Below are 19,559 nucleotides of genomic sequence, written 5' to 3'. Positions count from 1 at the left end.
ACCTCCCCGGGACAACACTGCAGTAAAATGCCCCTAACCCTCGGGATGCAAACTACTGGCAACTACCTGACATTTTTTAAAAGACAACAAGTCATCTGAAATAAGCCTTTATCTTTCGAAGCCAGTACACTTCAGCGAATACATTTGTACCAATAACTATGACGGTAACAGTTAATTAAAGGGGGGGGGGGGGGGGTGAATAGGTTCGCGGATCGGCGGATTCGGCCCTGAAATGCTCACGGATTACGGACTTTGATTATTATTTCTGCGGATTGGCGGATTTTGGAAGTACGGCAGATCACGGATCTCTTCACAATTCGGGCGCGGATTTCGGATTTTGACTGCTTCGACGGTCGAATTTTGGATTTTAAATAAATTTCAATCGATGATATTATTTATCTGTCAAACCATGCGGACCTAAAAAAATTATGCGGATCCACGGATTTGCCCCCCAGAAATGTAGCGGATCGGCGGATTTACATACCGCTATTCACCCCCCCCCCCCCCCCCCCCCCCCCATTAAAAAAATCATCTTCATCTGGGGTTGGTTATATCATTCATATTCGTTTTAGCACATTTCGCGCAGCTTGCCAGAGGCTGATACATGGAAATGATGACTTGACTTTTGCAAAGTACATTTGTGACGCTTTTCACTTGTCCCCAAGCCTCTAGGGTGGAGACAATTCTTAGAGTCGAAAACAGTCAATTCCCCCACCCCCCCACTACAGATTCTCGTTCAAAAGTGTTCTAAACCCCCATGTTAACCCCACACTTCCCGGGGACCATGGGTGTTGGGGTTTCAAATGACTAGTGCATTAGCATGTAAATGAAATACCATAAGACATTCGAGTAAAAAGTGTGTTTCTTTTTATCCACAGAAGCATTCTTTTTGGGTAAACATTGCCGGAAATACTTCCGGGTTCTTACGCTCGTCAGCGGCCTCTGCGCGGGCGCACAATGCAGAGTGGTATTAGATAGGAGGAAGGGAAAAGCATGTCGGGACGCATGTAAGGTTGATAAGGCTTGAAGTCTCCCCCTCCCCAGCTAGCAGAGACCTCTTCTCTTTGTGTTGTAATACGGGAGAACAGACATCCTGATGACGTAGATCAAGCATTTAATGTGTACATTTCACCAATTACCTAAGGGTGATGAGCGTTCACTCATTACGTGCGCTCTTTTCCCCTGGTCGCTACCTCCACAACCTTGATATGGGGTGATGAGCGTTCCCTCATTACGTGCGCTCTTTTCCCATGGTCGCTACCTCCACAACCTTGATATGGGGTGATGAGCGTTCACTCATTACGTGCGCTCTTTTTCCCTGGCTCCCTGGTCGCTACCTCCCCAACCTTGATATGGGAAACAAGCCCTAAAGGATGCCATGGCCCTTTCCTCTCACTTGTAGTCGCCGCTCCAAACCCCTGGGTTTGGTAGCGAAAGGGACCTTAGGAACCAAGTCCCGAGGGGGTACCCCTGGGTTTGGTAGCGTAAGGGACCTTAGGAATCAAGGGGGTGGGGGTGGCGTAAGGGGACTCTGGGAGAAGAACTTTAATACCAAATAAACACAATACAATCATGAGAAACAAGAATCTGTCACATCTCCTTTCTGCTGTGCCTCACATTCCTATCTATTTCCCCATTAAGTTAACCTATACTAGTTTTTTTGTTCAAGAAAGATGTTGGACACGCACATAAAAATGCCTTTCACCAGGTTCTCAAGCCTTGTTCCACTTACTTTGTAAATAGCGAATAGCTACACTAGCTAACTTCATGTCCAGGGTCCCCACTGAATCCACACGTCTATAACCACCTAGAGTAAGGCCGGGTCTCCACTGAGTCAATACCCCTATAAGAACCTAGAGCAAGGCCAGGTGTCGCTTAATCCGCATCCTCTATAATCACTTAGAGTAAGGCCGGGTCTTCACTGAGTCCGCATCCCTATAATCACCTAGGGCAAAGCCATCATATCCAGTAGAGCATTGATTTTCCCATTTAACCACGAGACCTGCTTGGGAAGTAGCCCGTTTAGCCACTCCTTGGGTAGCTGTGCATATCCCAGCTTACACCCTAGCACTGCACCGGCCACTGTAGCGTTACAAGTGGCGTGACCGCCTTGCATTGCAAGCTGCGTGATGGTGGGCCTGTGGAAAAGTATAGTGAGTAGGACTGGAGAACAGATTAGGTGTAGCTTTAAACGTGGCGCGAGCCTTGCCTTATCTTGGGCCTAAGAAACAGGATACATAAGTGAAGAATAGAAAAATGAAGAGAACCTCTTATACTTTTTACCGTATCCACGCCATTGTCATTTACGGATGGGGATGGTTGAAATATTACACAAACTTTTTCGAGCACAGATATCTTTGTTCACCTTTTTTTCATATTGTATATTGGGAAAACCAAAAACTTGTGAATATCTTGTGAATCATATTAGTAAATCATGTGAATATTTTCCCAGTTTTATTTGAAATAACGTCAAAGTAGCGCCATTATTTTTTCGTGAAAAGAAGGAATATTTTTTTACCAATTACAAGAAACAGTGCAGTCGCATTCACGATTCAACATTTGCTCCACCCACCGGAAGTCGTCCATGGCTCGTAATGCCACAATCGCAGCGGCCAGCGGTTTGAATGTGTAATCTGTCATGCGTGGCTCACAGACCTCGATACTAAAACAAGACAATTAGAACAGTGACTTAAAATTTCACAGTTTAGTGAGATTATATATAACCTATATGACCTCGTCAAATTGACCTATAACCATTGCTAGGATGCTAAAATGATTATTTAGGTTGAAAACTTTACCAAGGACTCTTGGAATGGGTTGTATCATATGTTTGTTCTGTATAGCTACTCTTTGCCTGAGGTACTTTTTTTATAAATGAAATTTGGGAGGTTCTCAAGTGTCTGTTTATAGCCAGACATCCTGCCTGGTAAATTAGCGGGAAGGCCATCTACGCACTCTTGCCAAGTCTTGCAGTCGAAGTAATGATTGAAGTCCTTCTGGTGATGAGCCTCAGTCAAGTACGAGCTTCCCTTTTCCTTGACGCTGCCAATAAGCTGCTCTAGAGACGTCCTGTCACTCAAATTATGTGTTCCCTGGCAACGAAAGGGATAAAAAGTTAGTGTGGTTCTACTGTAGAATAAGATAAATATGTTATTACTGGGATATCTGTGGTAGCCCATTCATAAAATGCAACTGTTTTTTTTGCACAAAAATCTTTGTCATAAATGTCACAACAAAGGGTCCCAAACATGTTGCAAATTCAGGGGCGGCAGAGCCATCCCATAAGTGGGGGGGGAGAAATTTGGGGGTGAGGGGTGGGTAGTGGTTTTAGGTTGAGGAGGGGTTGGTGGTTTTAGGGGGAGGGGTGGGTGGTGTTTTCAAACTCTTAAGTGCTATTTTTAAGAACGTGGGGGATAACCTAGGTTTTCATGCACAGGATTTTAAACTGTTCAACAAATTTTTCCTCAGTTGCATATGTACCTCTTGAAACCTGTTGTTGGTTTAAAAAGCGTTCATTTAAAGAAACATTTTATCAGAAAAATGAAAGGCCCTGCCCCTCCCCTTCTGCCGCCCCTGAAATTGCAGATGCACATTCAATCCCTCAGGTATCACAGTCAACCCTGCACACAGGGTCTACTCTACCTGCAGTATGGAGGCCACCAGAGTACTGACTACGACGCAACTTGCAACACACCTACATACAAATATATCAAGTTTAGCAAGGAGCATGATTTAACTTGCAACACACCTACATACAAGTATATCAGATTTAGCAAGGAGCCCAACACAACTAGCAAAACACCTACATATGAGTGCTACGCAACTTGCAACACATCTACATTCAAGTATATCAAGTTTCACAAGGAATAGAATTAAAAAGCCCAAACTGTTGTGATCTCGTACCAGAACAATGAATACAATACACCAAAAACTGGAAATCGACTCTGCCAAATTTTCGTCTTTAATAAGACTTCTTCAGGGCAGACTCATACTGAGACTCATAATTACTGCATACTCATACTCAGAATTACTGCATACTAATAATTAATAATACTAATAATACTAATACTAATAATACTAATAATTACTGCATACTAATAATTACATACTCATAATTACTTCATACTCATACTCAGACTGAGTCTGCCCTGAAGAAGTCTTATTAATAAAGACGAAAATTTGGCAGAGTCGTTTTTGGTGTGTTATAAGTTTCAAAAGGAGTGCAACCCAACTTGCAACACACCTACATGCTATTCTATCACGTTTTGCATGGCCTGTAATATTTTCAAATTACTTAATTGCCTCATTTCCTCCAAAACCGCAAACCTAGGAAATGAAATATAGTACGTTTAAATAAAGTTATACATATTAGAAATTTCTTGAGCTAGCACAGTGTTTTTTTGTAGAATGCAATGAGTGTTGTAAGTGTGGAAGCAAGGGAAAAGCTATTACCTGGAGTCCAATTTGTAGCCTTGTGGGATACACTTTTAAGTGATAACCTAGAAAAGTGATTACCTGGAGTCTTAGTTTGTAGCCTTGGGGATAACACTTTAAAGTTTTTTCCTTGAAAAGTGTTTACCTGGAGTCTTAGTTTGTAGCCTTGGGGATAACACTTTTAAGTCATTTCCTTGAAAATTGTTTACCTGGAGTCTTAGTTTGTAGCCTTGTAGGATAACACTTTTAAGTTATTTCCTTGAAAAGTGTTTACCTGGAGTCTTAGTTTGTAGCCTTGGGGATAACACTTTTAAGTCATTTCCTTGAAAAGTGTTTACCTGGAGTCTTAGTTTGTAGCCTTGTAGGATAACACTTTTAAGTTTTTTCCTTAAAAAGTGTTTACCTGGAGTCTTAGTTTGTAGCCTTGGGGATAACACTTTTAAGTTATTTCCTTGAAAAGTGTTTACCTGGAGTCTTAGTTTGTAGCCTTGGGGATAACACTTTTATGTTATTTCCTTGAAAAGTGTTTACCTGGAGTCTTAGTTTGTAGCCTTGTAGGATAACACTTTTAAGTTATTTCCTTAAAAAGTGTTTACCTGGAGTCTTAGTTTGTAGCCTTGGGGATAACACTTTTATGTTATTTCCTTGAAAAGTGTTTACCTGGAGTCTTAGTTTGTAGCCTTGTAGGATAACACTTTTAAGTGATTACCTTGAAAAGTGATTACCTGGAGTCTTAGTTTGTAGCCTTGGGGATAATACTTTTAAGTGATTACCTTGAAAAGCGATTACCTGGAGTCGTAGTTTGTAGCCTTGCATATTCTGACGGCATTCGAGGCCACCTCGTTAAGATCAAAGAAGTGGGTCAGCCCAAGGACAGCAGTCCTCATTACTGCCCCATTAGTTGGTGATTCAAGTGCATCGCTGACTTTCCTAGCGGCACCATGAGGATCACTTGAGAAGGACGGCTCACAAACAACCTACCAACAAGAGGATTCACAGGTACTCAACATTTAACAGAAGGAACAAAATCAATTAGTACTTGGCACAAAAATAAACTGCTAACCCATTTCTCATTACAATTATCAATAAGATTATCAGTGGGGACTGAGATATCAAACGATATGGCTGCAGAAGTTGAAATGTTTTTCACTTTTTCAAAATGATATCTATATTTGGGAAAAATGATATCTATATTTGGGCAAAATGATATCTATATTTGGGCAAAATGATATCTATATTTGGGCATGCCACACACTTTCATAGACATGCCCCAATGCTAGCAAGCCCTCTGAAACCTCGCCTAACTCTACAAACCACATCTCCCAGCTAATGAAAATCTACCTTCGCTAGCAGACCTCTGACACCTCTACCAACAGTATCTCCCAGCTCTGGAAAGCCATGCTTGCACCAGGATAGAAGAGTCTTGGCAAACTCTAGTTCATCCACCACGCCAGCCCAACTCAGAACATTGTCTAAAAGTAGCACCTGAGAAAAAGAAGGGGGTGAAATGAAAGAGCATCATCCACACCCTAATGAGAATGGGGCACATAGTTTCCAATTTCCAAATGTCTTTTAAAATACAAAACACTCTCATGACACAATCTAGAAGAGGCGGCTTAACAAACAGAAACCAATGTAGCATTGGATCCACGGGCAAACCAGAAGAAATGTTTTTGTATTGAATATTATTATTAACTTGTGTACTAAATTTATCTGTAATAAAGACAATTTTTTTAAGTTGTTGTCATAGATTGATCTGGTTCCATTTTAGCTGTGATTAATAACCATTTAGGCTAGGAGGTGAACCGAGATGAGGGAGGAAAATAGCTTAAACAGTTATGAATCATGGTTAAAATGGAATCAGATCAACCTATGACAATAATTTCAAAAAAATGGCTTTATTACAGATACATTCGGTACACAAATTATATTCGGTACAAAAACATTTCATCTGGTTTGCCCATGATTAGAACATAAACTATTCATTGTATTATTTTCGTAGCCCAAACAGCTTTTAGTTAGTGAGAGTCAAATATTGTTTGACATATGAAAGATCTTATTAACACTGTACAAATACATAAACCTAGCTGCATCTGTATTTTTGGCAGCAGGAGGGCCTTCTTCATTCCTTTTCGATGGAAGGGAGCAGAGACAAGGGCATTTTCCGTCCTATCCTTTTACACACACCTCAATATCAATGACAGTTTTCAAGTTCTGATAAGAGAAAGCTGCTACCTATTGTATGGTGTGCCATACATTCATAAGCAAGGTTCATGACAGTTTCATCTGGAATATATTACTGTGGCACACAGTAATATTATAATATATTCCCGATGCCCCAATGGCAATCAACACTTTGGCTACAAAAACATTTCTGTAAATCATAAACTCGATAGTAAGGACACCCTTTTGATGAGAATAGTTTTTGGGTCCCAAAGGTGTCCTCACAAAGAGGTTCCAACAGGAATAAATATTTAATTAAGTTGACTTTACCATTTGGTCAAATGAATCTGTCCAGTCTCCTTTCTGCCACTTGCAACGATGCCTGTCTCTGACCATTTGTTCATAACTTAAGTCACCCATCTCATAGTAAAAACGACACTCATCAGGAAGCATGAACTCTGTGCACAGCCCTATAGCATCACCAATGGCTGCACCATACAAACATCCAACAACTTTATCCACCAATTCATCTGGAGGCATTTTGGTACCATCCGGGGGTGGTCTAAGTGGGGTTTTTATTCTATTCATTGCATTCACATTAGTCTGTGTTTGTACGTATTGAGCTCGCGCTGTATGGAGATTTGAGTGAGTTGTTGACAAAACGTCACCACGAACTCTGGCAAATTCATTCCCTTGTGTACCTGTCTTGCCATCCTTTCCATTTTTCTGACTCTTTCCAAAGAATGCAAGGATCGTTTCAGAGCCCTGATTGCAAATCTGTTGTGGAGGGCTACTGCAATTGTTGAAGATAGCAAGAATGAGTTTCAAAGTTTTGGATTTGCTGATTGAAGCTGGTAGCGCCTCTAATTCGTTGTAACTGACATTGATACTCAAAAGACTTTCCATCAGGCCAATGTTTTCTGGTAAATGTAATAACTGATTATGTGAAAGATCTAATTTCTGTAATCTTGCTAGATAGCAAAATGTATCTGGAAGTTCTCTAAGTTTGTTATTATTTATAAAAAGAGTTTCTAAATGGAATAGATAACCGAATGAATCAGGCAGAAAACCAATTCTATTATAACTCAAGTCCAGATGCACTAGATGCGGAAGATACATTGAAAACTCATAAGGAACAGCAGTGATGCAGTTGAATGCAAAGTTGAGTTTCTCGTAGAATGACACACTGTACACACTCAGTAAATCTTGAGGAAACTCGTGAAGTGCCCCAGGGTCATCACTCTTCATGTGCTAAGAAAAAAAGAAAGATACAAAAATGTTGTCATATAATATTTGATGATATATTTGATTGCAAGTTAATGCATGCCAATGCCAGGCCAATAAATACTAGGGCTACATGATGCACTTCGGTAAACTCTTGTCTTGCAGACACCACGTTATTATACACATCTTGTCATTGCAGAAAGAAATGCAATTCCTGACATGACATTACAGTCACAGGGATGTCCATAACTGCAAGAGAGGGGTGTAAGGAGTAAGCAGTATCAAGTTTGTACATGACCCATTACAAATGCTTTTTTGTTTGTTTAAACATTGGATTATTTTCTCTTAGTAGGGTTTTTTCATCTGGTCACATGCTTATTAAATGTACTGAAATATCTGAGTTAAAGAAAAAAGAAAAAAATGTAATGCGATGATATCAAAAGCTGGACTCACAATCAAACAAAACAAAAACATGTGTGTTAAAGGGGAGGGTTCTGAGATAAAGAGTATTATGCGTTATAAACAATAAAAATAAACAAAAGAAAAACAGGGGAAAACAAAATAAAACGCCCTAAGAAACGTGATGACTTAAAGCCGCATTGTCACCAGTTTACTTCCGGAGGTCCGACGGAAACCTCAACCGTTAAAAGACAAAAGAATCTATTAGAATCCGAGATATTTAACAGGCCATCCGCTCTAAATTATCGATCACATCCTCAAAGAAACTTCCAATAGACACAATGCTGTCAATATTTTGAAATATTTTTCGCGGTTTCCGCTAAAAATCATCGGAGATTTCTACGTAATCGACCGGAAGTAAACTGGTGACAATGCGGCTTTAAATACAGTCTGATTGATACGTTACCTGCTGGTATTTCTCGTACGTAAGTGATCGGCTCAGGTCCAGTTCGCGAGAACATGAGCCCTCCAGCTGACCGATGTTGACTTTTGCGGCCGATTCAAGGTTACCCATGACTCAGAAAGTCCGCATTCCTTGCAGAGGTAATCCTTAGACTTCCCACCTCGCTACCAAAGCACTCCCTCTGTGAACACTTCACCCGTAAAATAAATATTTAAAATTAATTCAATGAAACACAGAATTAGGCATCAAAATAACAAGGGATTCGTAAACTTTAGCGTTAATCCGCTGGACAGGCTTGAGCACCCTTGATACTTTTGTGCCATTTGATTGGTTTGATTTATCCAATCAAATTGTCTGTCACTGACTGGACAGCTTGTTCTTTCAAACTCCGGGACTTATTTAGAAGGAGCATTTTGATTGGTAGTATATTCTGAGTCTACCAATCAAGAACGCTTATACATGTTGTAAGCTACTCCGACTTTCGTGATGATTCATCGAAGACGAAAACAATATGGCGGACACAGCTGGTGAAAGTAGCGAAACAACAACTTTCACGACGAAGCCAGATCAGACATCACAAAATAATGGTGGGTGATTAGAAACCGTACTGAACCATTAGTGCGTTGGTAAAAGCATATAGTAACAGCCCAGTTGTGTTCGAGAACTGTTTATGAGAGCTATACATGTGGAACGACGTAATCATTGAAATTGAAGAATTCAAAATACGCTCGATCAGCATTCTAAAGATGGTTTATTGAGAATCCTACCATTTCTCCCTTACAACAAAGTGATGTCTCCGAATTGTAAATGTGTTCAATACTTAGTTGTTATAAGATGAAAATAGAAGTATCCAGAGATGAGTCAACCCCTTTCCATTGTTTCTTCTGTCAAGGTTAACCCAGCTTGCTTGTGCATGTTTTCAAAATAACAGACCTACAGTCTGATCTTTGAAAATACCATCACTTTCCAATCACTCATCATTTTATTTTACATTTATATTATTCTTGTAATATTATTAATATTTAATTGTAGTAAGTTATGTACAGTATGTCAAATCCTAGCCCTTGTCTAATTCTCTGGCAAGCACAAAGCTTTTTAAATAATCAGAGGCAGATTTAGGGATGGGCCAAGCGGGCCTCGCCCCCCTATTTTCAGATATTTGGCTTAAAAATAACAAGTAATATAAGGAAATACATGGAAAAACATTAAATCCGTCCCCCCTTTCTTGAAACCCTTGCTTCAGCTCCCCCTTTTTGGAGCTCCTGGATCCGCCCCTGATAATCCATTGAACAATTGAGTGTTTGAAAAAAACAGTGTGTTATCATCTAAGAGGTGGCATGTAGTGTTCACCACTCTTGGCTTTTTTGACTGCCTTCACATTCTTTTTTAGCATGGTATCCTGTTATAAGGCAACTAAGTCGTTAAACAATCATCCCTTAGGCAACTGTCAATAGTCGTTAGGCAACTGATTGATTTAATTATGATTGTTATTTTCCGTTTTGCAAACAAAGCGATACTTTTACAGACTTTCACAGCAATCACATCATATTGGCAGAAGGTATCCAAATAAACATACATTTATCTGGGATAAACCTCTAAATAAAGATAAAGAGCATCATTTGAGCTTCCTTGTTGGGTAAACAATATTGCTCCATGATGTTCACAGGCATGTTCCCAGGATTGGCAGAGGGGGGGGGGGGGGTGCACAGTCATAGGTATCATATGGAAAAATCATATTATTTGAAGATTCCTTAATAAGAAATGACACACTTTTTGGTCATTTTTTTTCGCACCCCCCTGTGTGCACGGCAGGTTCATTTACCTACATAATTTAGCAGCGAAACACGGCCCCATAAAAGCCATATTTTTGTTTGCACAAGCAGCAACTCTCATTATCGCCTTGACTTAATTGAATCAGGGTGACCCCCCTCTTTATCATTTTTTGCCTGCCTACCTTCTCTCTGAGGTTGCCATTAGTCAAACATTGTTTTTGCTCTTTTAGACGAATCACAGGCCTCGTTACTAGTCACAGCAGCATTGGATAGAGAAACCCAAGGACACACACAACAAGACTTTGATGATGACTCTCAAGAGCAAATCAACCATCCTTATGATGTTTCCGAGGATGATGGTGATGATGATGATGAAGATGATGACGACGCTATGATGGTTATTGAGACGCCAGAAGGGCTCACTCTACTAGACCATCCTTCATACTATTTCGTCCACGATCATGAAGCTCACTCAGGTATGTAATGTAGAGACAGTAAATATAAATAGAGCCCCCTTACCACGCCCATCATGCTTACTCAGGTTTGTAATGTAGAGAAGTGAATATTTAAAGGCTCTCTTACCGCACCCATGAAGATTTTTCATTTGTTTCTTGCTTTGAAGCATGGAATAAGACTATTATATGATTTTATTACTCAAATATTAAAACCAAGCAACTGATGGGCTTGACGTTAGGTACCTTGTTGCTAGGTGGTGAGCGCCCCCGGTAGATAGCATGCGTGGTGTTACCATGGCAATGGAGCCACGCTGAGACATACACAGTGGAATACTTACCCCTTGAGATACTTACCAAAAGGAGAGGGTGGGTGGGAAGCTGCCGCGTTAAAGTGCGATCTGATAGTGAACGGTAGCGATAATACAATGCAGAGCTATCAGTGACCACCTAATGGCCTTGACTTACATTAAGGATCTGCCTCGATCTGTAATACACACCAAGCATTTATGAGCGTAGCGGCACAAAGCGTACACTGACGAACAGCATCCCTCGTTCCACGAGCGGTAAATCATAGGCGCCTTTGCGGAGCCCATCGCCTCGCCTGCCTTCTGACTCTCATGTGCCGAGGAGCTAGCGATCGCTGCACCGGCTGCGTGGTAATTGAACAACTGCACATCGAACTGCGACCAGTCATAATTTAGCCATACTCGGCCACCAAAACCGAACTGCCAGTACGTGCGTAGAATCAATAGCTTGTAGAGTGTCAAATCCCGCCAGCGTTGGGGAGCATGCAAGTCAACACAATCATATGGATAGCAAAGGCTTCCATTGACGACTTGACCATGTGGTCAAGTCGTCAATCCACTTTCGTGGCTTACGCAGGGTGTGTGTGAGGACAATCTGACCATTTAATAAAAGTTGGGGGTCAGGGTCCATAGATAATGCAGCCAAATTGGACTGCAGCAGGTCGCTCAATTCGGTGAACCGTCCTGCCACAATTTGCCCGACTAATTTGGCTGGGATCAGAGAAAACCTACAAAGGGGCGACCAATAAGAGCCAAATTTCCCGAATCTATGCTTGTAACGGGTAAGGAAGATGGCGCAGGCACATAACCCGAGGGCCATTTCGGCGCAGAAAACTTAGAAACAAATGACAGGCATACCTTTGCTTGTACATGGCGTGTGAGAGCTCTCGCCGTTCACGGCCCCTTCCCGTTAAGAGGACATTGCCGTCCTCGCCGTCTCCATGATGGCTCTCTGCAATGCTGGAGAAAGTTCCTCTTGATCATTCCCCGACGCTTTTATGTTAGTTGACTTCCTTATCAGCGTTATCCATCGTAAAAGCTGCTGCGTTGAGTTGCAATCCGATAGTGCAATAATGCGATAATGCAATGCTGAGCCATCCGTGACCACCTAATGGCCTTGACTTATGTTACGGATCCGCCTCAATCCTGTGCAACCAATCGAGTAAAGCCTACCCGATTAAGGGCTGGCAAGTGCCAAAGCGCTTCCGGCCTTGTGGCACTGCAGACCACCCACAGCTATCACACCGTCTAATAGTCCCTCCCCTCCCCCTGAACTCCCAAAGGTATATTGAGTGGAGAGGGGGTCGCAGCAGATGCCGGAAGGCGTTGAAGCCCCAACAGCCTGAGTTTTAACTTCGCCTCAATTGCATTTAGCCACATTAAATGTTTATCTTTACAATTTCTTTTGTGCTTTTAAAATGTGTGAGTGTTGATACTGTTAAAACTGTTGTTGTTGTTGTTATGCATAATTCAAGCAGTTAATCATCACTTTTGCTTACAGTAGAGAATGGTTCTGGTGACCCCAGCACCCCTGGTGATAGTGGAATGTCAGGCGAAAGAAGCATAACAGAGGAACTGATGCATAACATTCGCAGACAATCTGTCGGCGATCTCCCAGAGACAGTTACCAAGCTAGAGACCCCTGAGGGCTGTGTTGTTTATGTTATTGGAACTGCACACTTCAGCAAAGAGAGCCAAGAGGATGTCGCTAAAGTAGGTTCATAGGCTTTTGTAGTAGCTACCAGCTGAGGGGGGGCAGGGTGGGGCTCCTTAGCCCCTGTTTGGGTATAGGGGAAGGGCTTTGTCTATGACAGAGAAGGTCAAGAAACCCTACCCTATCCAGTGCCATGTCCCATGTATGGTGAAATAAAGCAGGCCCGTAGCCAGGGGGGGGGGTCGTCTGAACCCTCCAACCCGGCTTGAAGGTCCACTAAGAGTTAACAAAAATATGGTAACGTTCTGGAGATATACCGTGCACATCAATATGTCTCTAAAATGATTATAAAAGTATTTTTATGATAATTATCTTTATTATTATCGCTATATGTTTAAAAGTACCCTATTAATAAAATTTTTAATACAAGATAGATTGCCTAATGTAATAAGGCAAGGAGAGGGGTATACGGAAAATTTGGTCAGCTGAAATGAAAAAACGAACCACCCTACTCAAAATCCTGGCTACGGGCCTGAATAAAGAGAGTACTGTACATCCCAGAGGCCAGCAGGGCTCTAGCTAGTATGAGGCAAACTTGACTTGGTCATCATTTCAAAGTGTTATAGTGATAATTTTAGTGAAAGGCTCTATTATGATTTGCCATTTTGCTATGTTCTTGTATTTATATTGCCTCAATAATAGTTAGTGATAATCATTTATTGCTATGACCCAGACCTTAGGCCAGACTTGCCTTAAAGATACCTGGTTATTATACGAACAGAAAAAAATTATCCAGCTGGAGTACACCCCAAATGACTAAAATTAAATGCTCATGGAATTGTAGAAACTGAAGAGGGGGGCTAAAGGGTGCCAATAACAGGCACCCTTCCTTATTTGATACCGATGAAGCACAGTTGGCTTCTATAGAGAGTTTCTCAAAGTGCAAACTTATTTAGAATATGTATTTATAGCAGCTATACATTGGTTTCTGTAAGAGAAGTTTGATTGACTGTATCAATTAGGTGTTTGCATCATTTGTTTGTTTAATTGTTATTCTGTTTCTTGTCCTTTAGACTATACAAGCTGTGCAACCAGACAGAGTTCTTGTTGAGTTGTGCAAGAGCAGAATAGATATATTAAAATATGATGAAGAATTTCTTCTCAGAGAGGCAAAGAATATTGACATGCAGAAGTTAAAACTGGCAATTAAACAGGTACAAAACCATGTAATGCAGTGCAAACAAGTACAAATTTATAACACAGCTTAAATTAGTACAAATTTAATAACCATGGTGCAAGTACACATTTTTTTATAAAGCGGTGCAAACAAATACAGAACGCAAACAAGTACATATTTTTATAAAGCTTTGCAAACAAGTACACATTTTTATAAAGCGGTGCAAACAAATACACATTTTTTTATAAAGTAGTGCAAACAAATACACATTTTTCATAAAGCAGTGCAAACAAGAACACATTTTTATAAAGCAGTGTAAACAAGCACACATTTTTAAAAAGCGGTACAGTGAATACATATTGGCTCTGAATACAACCAAAAGCATTGCAAACAAGTACACAGTGAAAAGCAAATGCTTGCATACACTAAACATGTGATCAAGCACCTCCAACCTATAGGCCCCGAAGATGTGAAAAAACATTTTCACTTCTGTCGTTCCTACTACTTACCCTTCTTTCATGGCAGAGTGGTGTCGTAGGCGGCATCATGCAAGTGCTGTTATTGAGTATGTCGGCACACATCACCCAGCAGCTAGGTATGGCGCCTGGAGGGGAATTCCGGGCAGCATACCGAGAGGCAAGGAAACTTGGATGTCAGGTGCACCTAGGAGACCGACCTATCCAGGTGATCCTTTTTTTGTCTCTCTTTAGTTATTAGTATGCCCATCTGTATGTGTCTCTCTGTTATTCTGTCTGTGTCTCTCTGTTAGTCTGTCTGTGTCTCTCTGTTAGTCTGTCTGTTTTCTCTGTAGTCTGTCTGTCTATCTGCTGGTGTATCTGTGTGTGCTAATGTCTGTAATTCTCCATATTCCAGGTAACTTTGTCAAGAGCGATGGCTGCACTCACAGTATGGCAAAAGGTTAAACTTGCGTGGCACCTTCTTACCACTAAAGAACCAATCAGGTAAGGTGTGCTTAATATGTTTGTCATAATCATAACAATACCGGGACAAAGCATTCTGGGCAAAGTGTTGTCATCCTTTAAGGAGGCCAAATCAAGCCTAAGAAATCAACTTTTTTTTATTTTCACTGCTTTCAGAAATGAAATTCAAAGTGATGCATGGTACTGTATTGTTGCCTCTAGTTTGCCTTATTTTAAACTTTTTCTCTTCAGCCCAGAAGATGTTGAACGCTGCAAACAAAAAGACTTGCTGGCTGAGATGTTAGCAGAGATGACGGGAGACTTCCCACTGTTGTATAAAGTGTTTGTGACAGAGAGAGACCAGTACCTTGCACGGTCACTAAGATTATCAGCTGTTCCAAATATACTTTCCAATGAGATCGGAGGTATGTAGTTTGTGTGGAACTCCAATAGGTACTGTTGTGTGCATGAAGATGATATAGAATCCAGATGGCAAATAGCTGTCAGCTCAAAACTATTTTAGAGGGACTCCCATACATAATGGTCCCTCAGACCAAAGAAAGATTTTCTTTGTAAGAAGGTGTAAGGTTTTATTTAGAGAGTTTGACTAAAGAGTTCAAGCATGGTGTCCACCTTAAGGAGGTTTTATTTAGAGAGTTGACTAAAGAGTTCAAGCATGGTGTCCACCTTAAGGAGGTTTTATTTAGAGAGTTTGACTAAAGAGTTCAAGCATGGTGTCCACCTTAAGGAGGTTTTATTTAGAGAGTATGACTGAAGAGTTCAAGCATGGTGTCCACCTTAAGGAGGTTTTATTTAGAGAGTTTGACTAAAGAGTTCAAGCATGGTGTCCACCTTAAGGAGGTTTTATTTGAGTTTGACTTAAGATTTCAAGCATGGTGTCCACCTGAAGGAGGTTTTATTTAGAGAGTATGACTGAAGAGTTCAAGCATGGTGTCCACCTTAAGGAGGTTTTATTTAGGGAGTTTGACTTAAGAGTTCAAGCATGGTGTCCACCTTAAGGAGGTTTTATTTAGAGAGTTTGACTGAAGAGTTCAAGCATGGTGTCCACCTTAAGGAGGTTTTATTTAGAGAGTTTGACTCAAGAGTTCAAGCATGGTGTCCACCTTAAGGAGGTTTTATTTAGAGAGTTTGACTGAAAAGTTCAAGCATGGTGTCCACCTTAAGGAGGTTTTATTTAGAGAGTTTGACTGAAGAGTTCAAGCATGGTGTCCACCTTTATCTCTTTCAGAGCCCCAAGGAATTATACCAAGCGTCACAGTCGGGGTTGTTGGAATAGGGCATGTCGCAGGGATAGTAGAAAATTTCCATAAATTTGAAGAGATTGATATACAAGAGCTAATGAGGTATGGTTCTGCTTAAGCATTCTTAAAGAGCACTTTTCAGACACACCTGTTATTTCTTTTCATCCTATTATATTAGAGGACAAACTGTTCGAAAAAATTTTGAGATGCTTATCTAAAACAAAGGTTTAAAGGTTATTTACTAATTTTGATCTTAGATATCGCAATAGCTTTCTTGAATCAGCCGATGGAATTGGATGCTTTCTCGCTAGGATGACTCAATGGCGTATGACAGAGACCCTTAAAGAATTTCTATCAACCACTCCTTTCTAATTGTTTATCATTGAAAATACAACGGTTTATTTGCAAGGAAAATTCAAAATAACATTCTGTGAATAGTTTGGTGTGTTATTGACGATATTCGATAAAGAATATCTTGTTTACTCTTTTGAATTAGCCGATGAAAATGGATGCTTTGTGTGACTCGCCATTTTGCGGAAGCATAAAATGGCGGCATGATTGGCTTTCTTTAAAGCTTTTTTGGGACCAAAATATCTTTCTTGAAACCTTACCATGCTGACCAAATGTCTCTTTTAACAGAATTCCTGAGGCCACCCTGGCAAGTAAAGTCTTGAAGACGTCACTCAAAGCCGCTGTTGGCCTAACGGTCAGCGCATTTGGAGTCTTCTTAGCCTGGGGTTGTTACAGAGTCATCCGATTCACGAACGTTACTTCTTATATGCCTGTATTATGGCGGAAATAATGACTCCAGAGACGTAGTCTATGTACTAGAAATAGCTAATTTTCGGGGAGGGGAAGGCAGCTGATAAACGCTGTGTACTAATGGGTACGCTGTGTACTAGTGGGAACCCTGTGTAATAGTGGGTACGCTGTGTACTAATGGGTACGCTGTGTACTAGTGGGTACCCTGTGTAATATTGGGTACGCTGTGTACTAGTGGGTACGCTGCGTACTAATGGGTACGCTGTGTACTAGTGGGTACGCTGTGTAGTAGTGGGTACGCTGTGTACTAGTGGATACGCTGTGTACTAGTGGGTACGCTGTGTACTAGTGGGTGAGATAAGGCACATACCCTTGGTACACACCCCTGTTATCAGGGAACTGGCGGAGGTTTTTTAGCCTTCATAGCTAGAGGGGTGTGAGCCCCCTCGGCGTGATATCTTTGTCTGCTAATGCCCCTCTGGTAACGCGCTGCGTGATATCTTTGTCTGCTAATGCCCCTCTGGTAACGCCCTGAATACCGGATAGTAACATTTTTATGACATAGAAACAACACAGGGAGCTCACCTCTACGGTTTGAATAAAGTTAGAGTCGCTTCTTTAGCGTTGCGCTGTTGATTATTTTTCGTGCGTTTGTGCGTTTGTATCTCTTGTCTACTTTTACGGCGCCCGGTGCTTTCTGGCGCTCTCTTATTGGTTAGCGGTCTAACGGCCGTCTCGACTGCGGAATGGCTTCCGTGCCACGGCATACATAGTAAAAAGGCTCAAAAGACTTTATTCAGACTTTAACTTTATTCAAACCGTAGAGGTGAGCTCCCTGTGGAAACAATTCAGAATTCTCTATTCAACCAGGAATAGTATTATTTGGAACTAATTTTTATGTAAATCAAAAACCAACGATTTTAGACAATATTTTATTTCTCTTTTCCCTCACAAGGAAGACTTCTAAACTCTTTTCATCCCTGATTGAAATATAGATAGTTATTCCATATAAGCCCTCGTTTATTTATTAGCCAAAACTAGTGACATTTGTTGAACCTAGGAACTGTTGCACAACAAAGAAAGCACAACAGTCTGATTTATTTGAACTAGACTAGGCACATGGAGATATTTATTGAGCTTAGAGAATTATAGTCTGCGTAGCAATTTTGCAGTGACCCAGCGTGAAGTTTTACCGAGCAAATTGTTTAAGGGACGGTGAAGAGTGCACCAAATACGCATATCATCATTGTCTGAAAATCTATAAAATTTGCAGTGAACTAGACGATAAAGAGACAACGATCAGAAGTTCATTGTGTCACTCTTGCCCTTTAATGCTTTTCGCTGATACACTCCGAAACGCGTACAATCATTTCTCAGGAAAAAATATTTTGTGAAGTGTATGATTTCTTCATGCAAAGTAAAGTTGGGGGAACCAATAGGAATAATAATGTGATGATGATGATGTGTAAACATCATGTAAAAACAATTTCTTGAGTGAAAGACATACGTGTGAATGAGGTATTTGCGTATTTATTTATTGGATTGTGTCTCCAACTTTGATCTTTTTCCTGGGGGAAGGGAGGATCTTTGTTCTTGGGGGTTGGGGAAGTTCTTTGTCGTGTGGGTGGGGTGAGGGATTTTGATCTTTGCCCTAAGGGGAGGCGTGGGGTGGGGACCTACGGCAGGGTGACTATAGTGCCCATTATGAAAGTCGCGGCTGGGGTACCCTGTGGTATGGTGTCGAATGCAACCGCTGACATTTTAAAAGAGACTGCTATTTATGAAGTAGCCCCTCTCCGCCGATTGGCTCGTATTTGTCCGCAGTTGGAAAATGGCTCGATAAAAAAAAAACAGGCGGGAGAGAGGCAAACATTCAGCAACAATGAAATTTTAAGAAAAAAAATTTGGATTACGCTCTCGCCGGAACACACTCAATAAAAGACTTAACTGTTAGGCAGACGTGGGGGCGTGCCCCTCCCCCTCCTGCTCCCCTCCAAAAAAAATAATAGATGGATATCGGTCGAATAATGGGGAGGGGGGCAAATGGCCCCACCGCCTGTTACGGCCCTGTCGTGAAAAAATAAACTGTTCCTTGCGCCTTGATGACGGTGACAGCAATAAGTGTAACATTATATTTGCCAAATATTCGAGAATAGTAGCATGCGAAACCTTTAGCACAAAAACATAAGTACATAAAACATCTGTCCACTTAGTCATGCAAGATTTATTCTACTATTGTTGCCTATGCACGTGCGTGACTTAACAAAGAAAAACACATGCTGAAGGCGGTCGTATAGAACTAGACAAAGTGTGCTGAACACGATGACGACATGGCTCATTACTATAGCAACACGCTAATTCCCAAGAGACACGAGCAAGGAAAAGACCCCGATATTTTTCACTCCATATCTCAGCGAGCTGCGCGTGGCGTAACCGTATAAGACAGGTCTGGGATCCTGGTTAGTGCCTCCCAATTATGCGCGGGTACCTCAGGTTCCTTTGTGTTGTACAGTTCGCTAGATAGCGGTGCTGGGGCCGAAATCTCCAGCCTATCCGTAAAGCTTTAGCT

At 41.2% G+C, this 19,559-nt stretch overlaps 2 protein-coding genes across 5 annotated transcripts; one reads left to right on the top strand and one right to left on the bottom strand.

The window, feature by feature from the left end:
- Positions 1–1,097: 1,097 nt before the first annotated feature.
- On the bottom strand, positions 1,098–8,826 carry LOC5513573. 2 transcript variants are annotated; one of them, XM_032383089.2, is made up of 8 exons: positions 8,687–8,826; positions 6,928–7,848; positions 5,776–5,919; positions 5,224–5,411; positions 3,643–3,694; positions 2,956–3,092; positions 2,519–2,662; positions 1,098–2,138 (listed from the first exon to the last, which is right to left on the bottom strand). In XM_032383089.2, exons 1-8 carry the CDS (start codon positions 8,792–8,794, stop codon positions 1,946–1,948), a joined length of 1,887 nt encoding a protein of 628 aa, XP_032238980.1. In that variant the 5' UTR covers positions 8,795–8,826; the 3' UTR covers positions 1,098–1,945. The 2 variants fall into 2 exon arrangements, with proteins under 2 accessions (XP_032238980.1, XP_032238981.1); XM_032383090.2 differs by having other exon boundaries at positions 2,573–2,662.
- LOC5513535 (traB domain-containing protein) lies at positions 8,685–18,509 on the top strand. Of its 3 annotated transcripts, none has more exons than XM_048733358.1 (9): positions 8,685–8,823; positions 10,686–10,931; positions 12,717–12,928; positions 13,943–14,083; positions 14,572–14,730; positions 14,920–15,008; positions 15,219–15,391; positions 16,216–16,330; positions 16,868–18,509. In XM_048733358.1, exons 1-9 carry the CDS (start codon positions 8,760–8,762, stop codon positions 17,028–17,030), a joined length of 1,362 nt encoding a protein of 453 aa, XP_048589315.1. In that variant the 5' UTR covers positions 8,685–8,759; the 3' UTR covers positions 17,031–18,509. The 3 variants fall into 3 exon arrangements, with proteins under 3 accessions (XP_048589315.1, XP_032238983.1, XP_032238982.1); XM_032383092.2 differs by lacking the exon at positions 8,685–8,823 and adding an exon at positions 9,112–9,270 and having other exon boundaries at positions 12,720–12,928; XM_032383091.2 differs by lacking the exon at positions 8,685–8,823 and adding an exon at positions 9,112–9,270.
- The last annotated feature ends 1,050 nt before the right edge of the window (positions 18,510–19,559 follow it).

Source organism: Nematostella vectensis, chromosome 10, assembly GCF_932526225.1.
Source record: "Nematostella vectensis chromosome 10, jaNemVect1.1, whole genome shotgun sequence".
Taxonomy (NCBI): domain Eukaryota; kingdom Metazoa; phylum Cnidaria; class Anthozoa; order Actiniaria; family Edwardsiidae; genus Nematostella; species Nematostella vectensis.
Note: the sequence above shows the minus strand (reverse complement) of the source record. Positions and strands in the feature narration are given on the sequence as shown.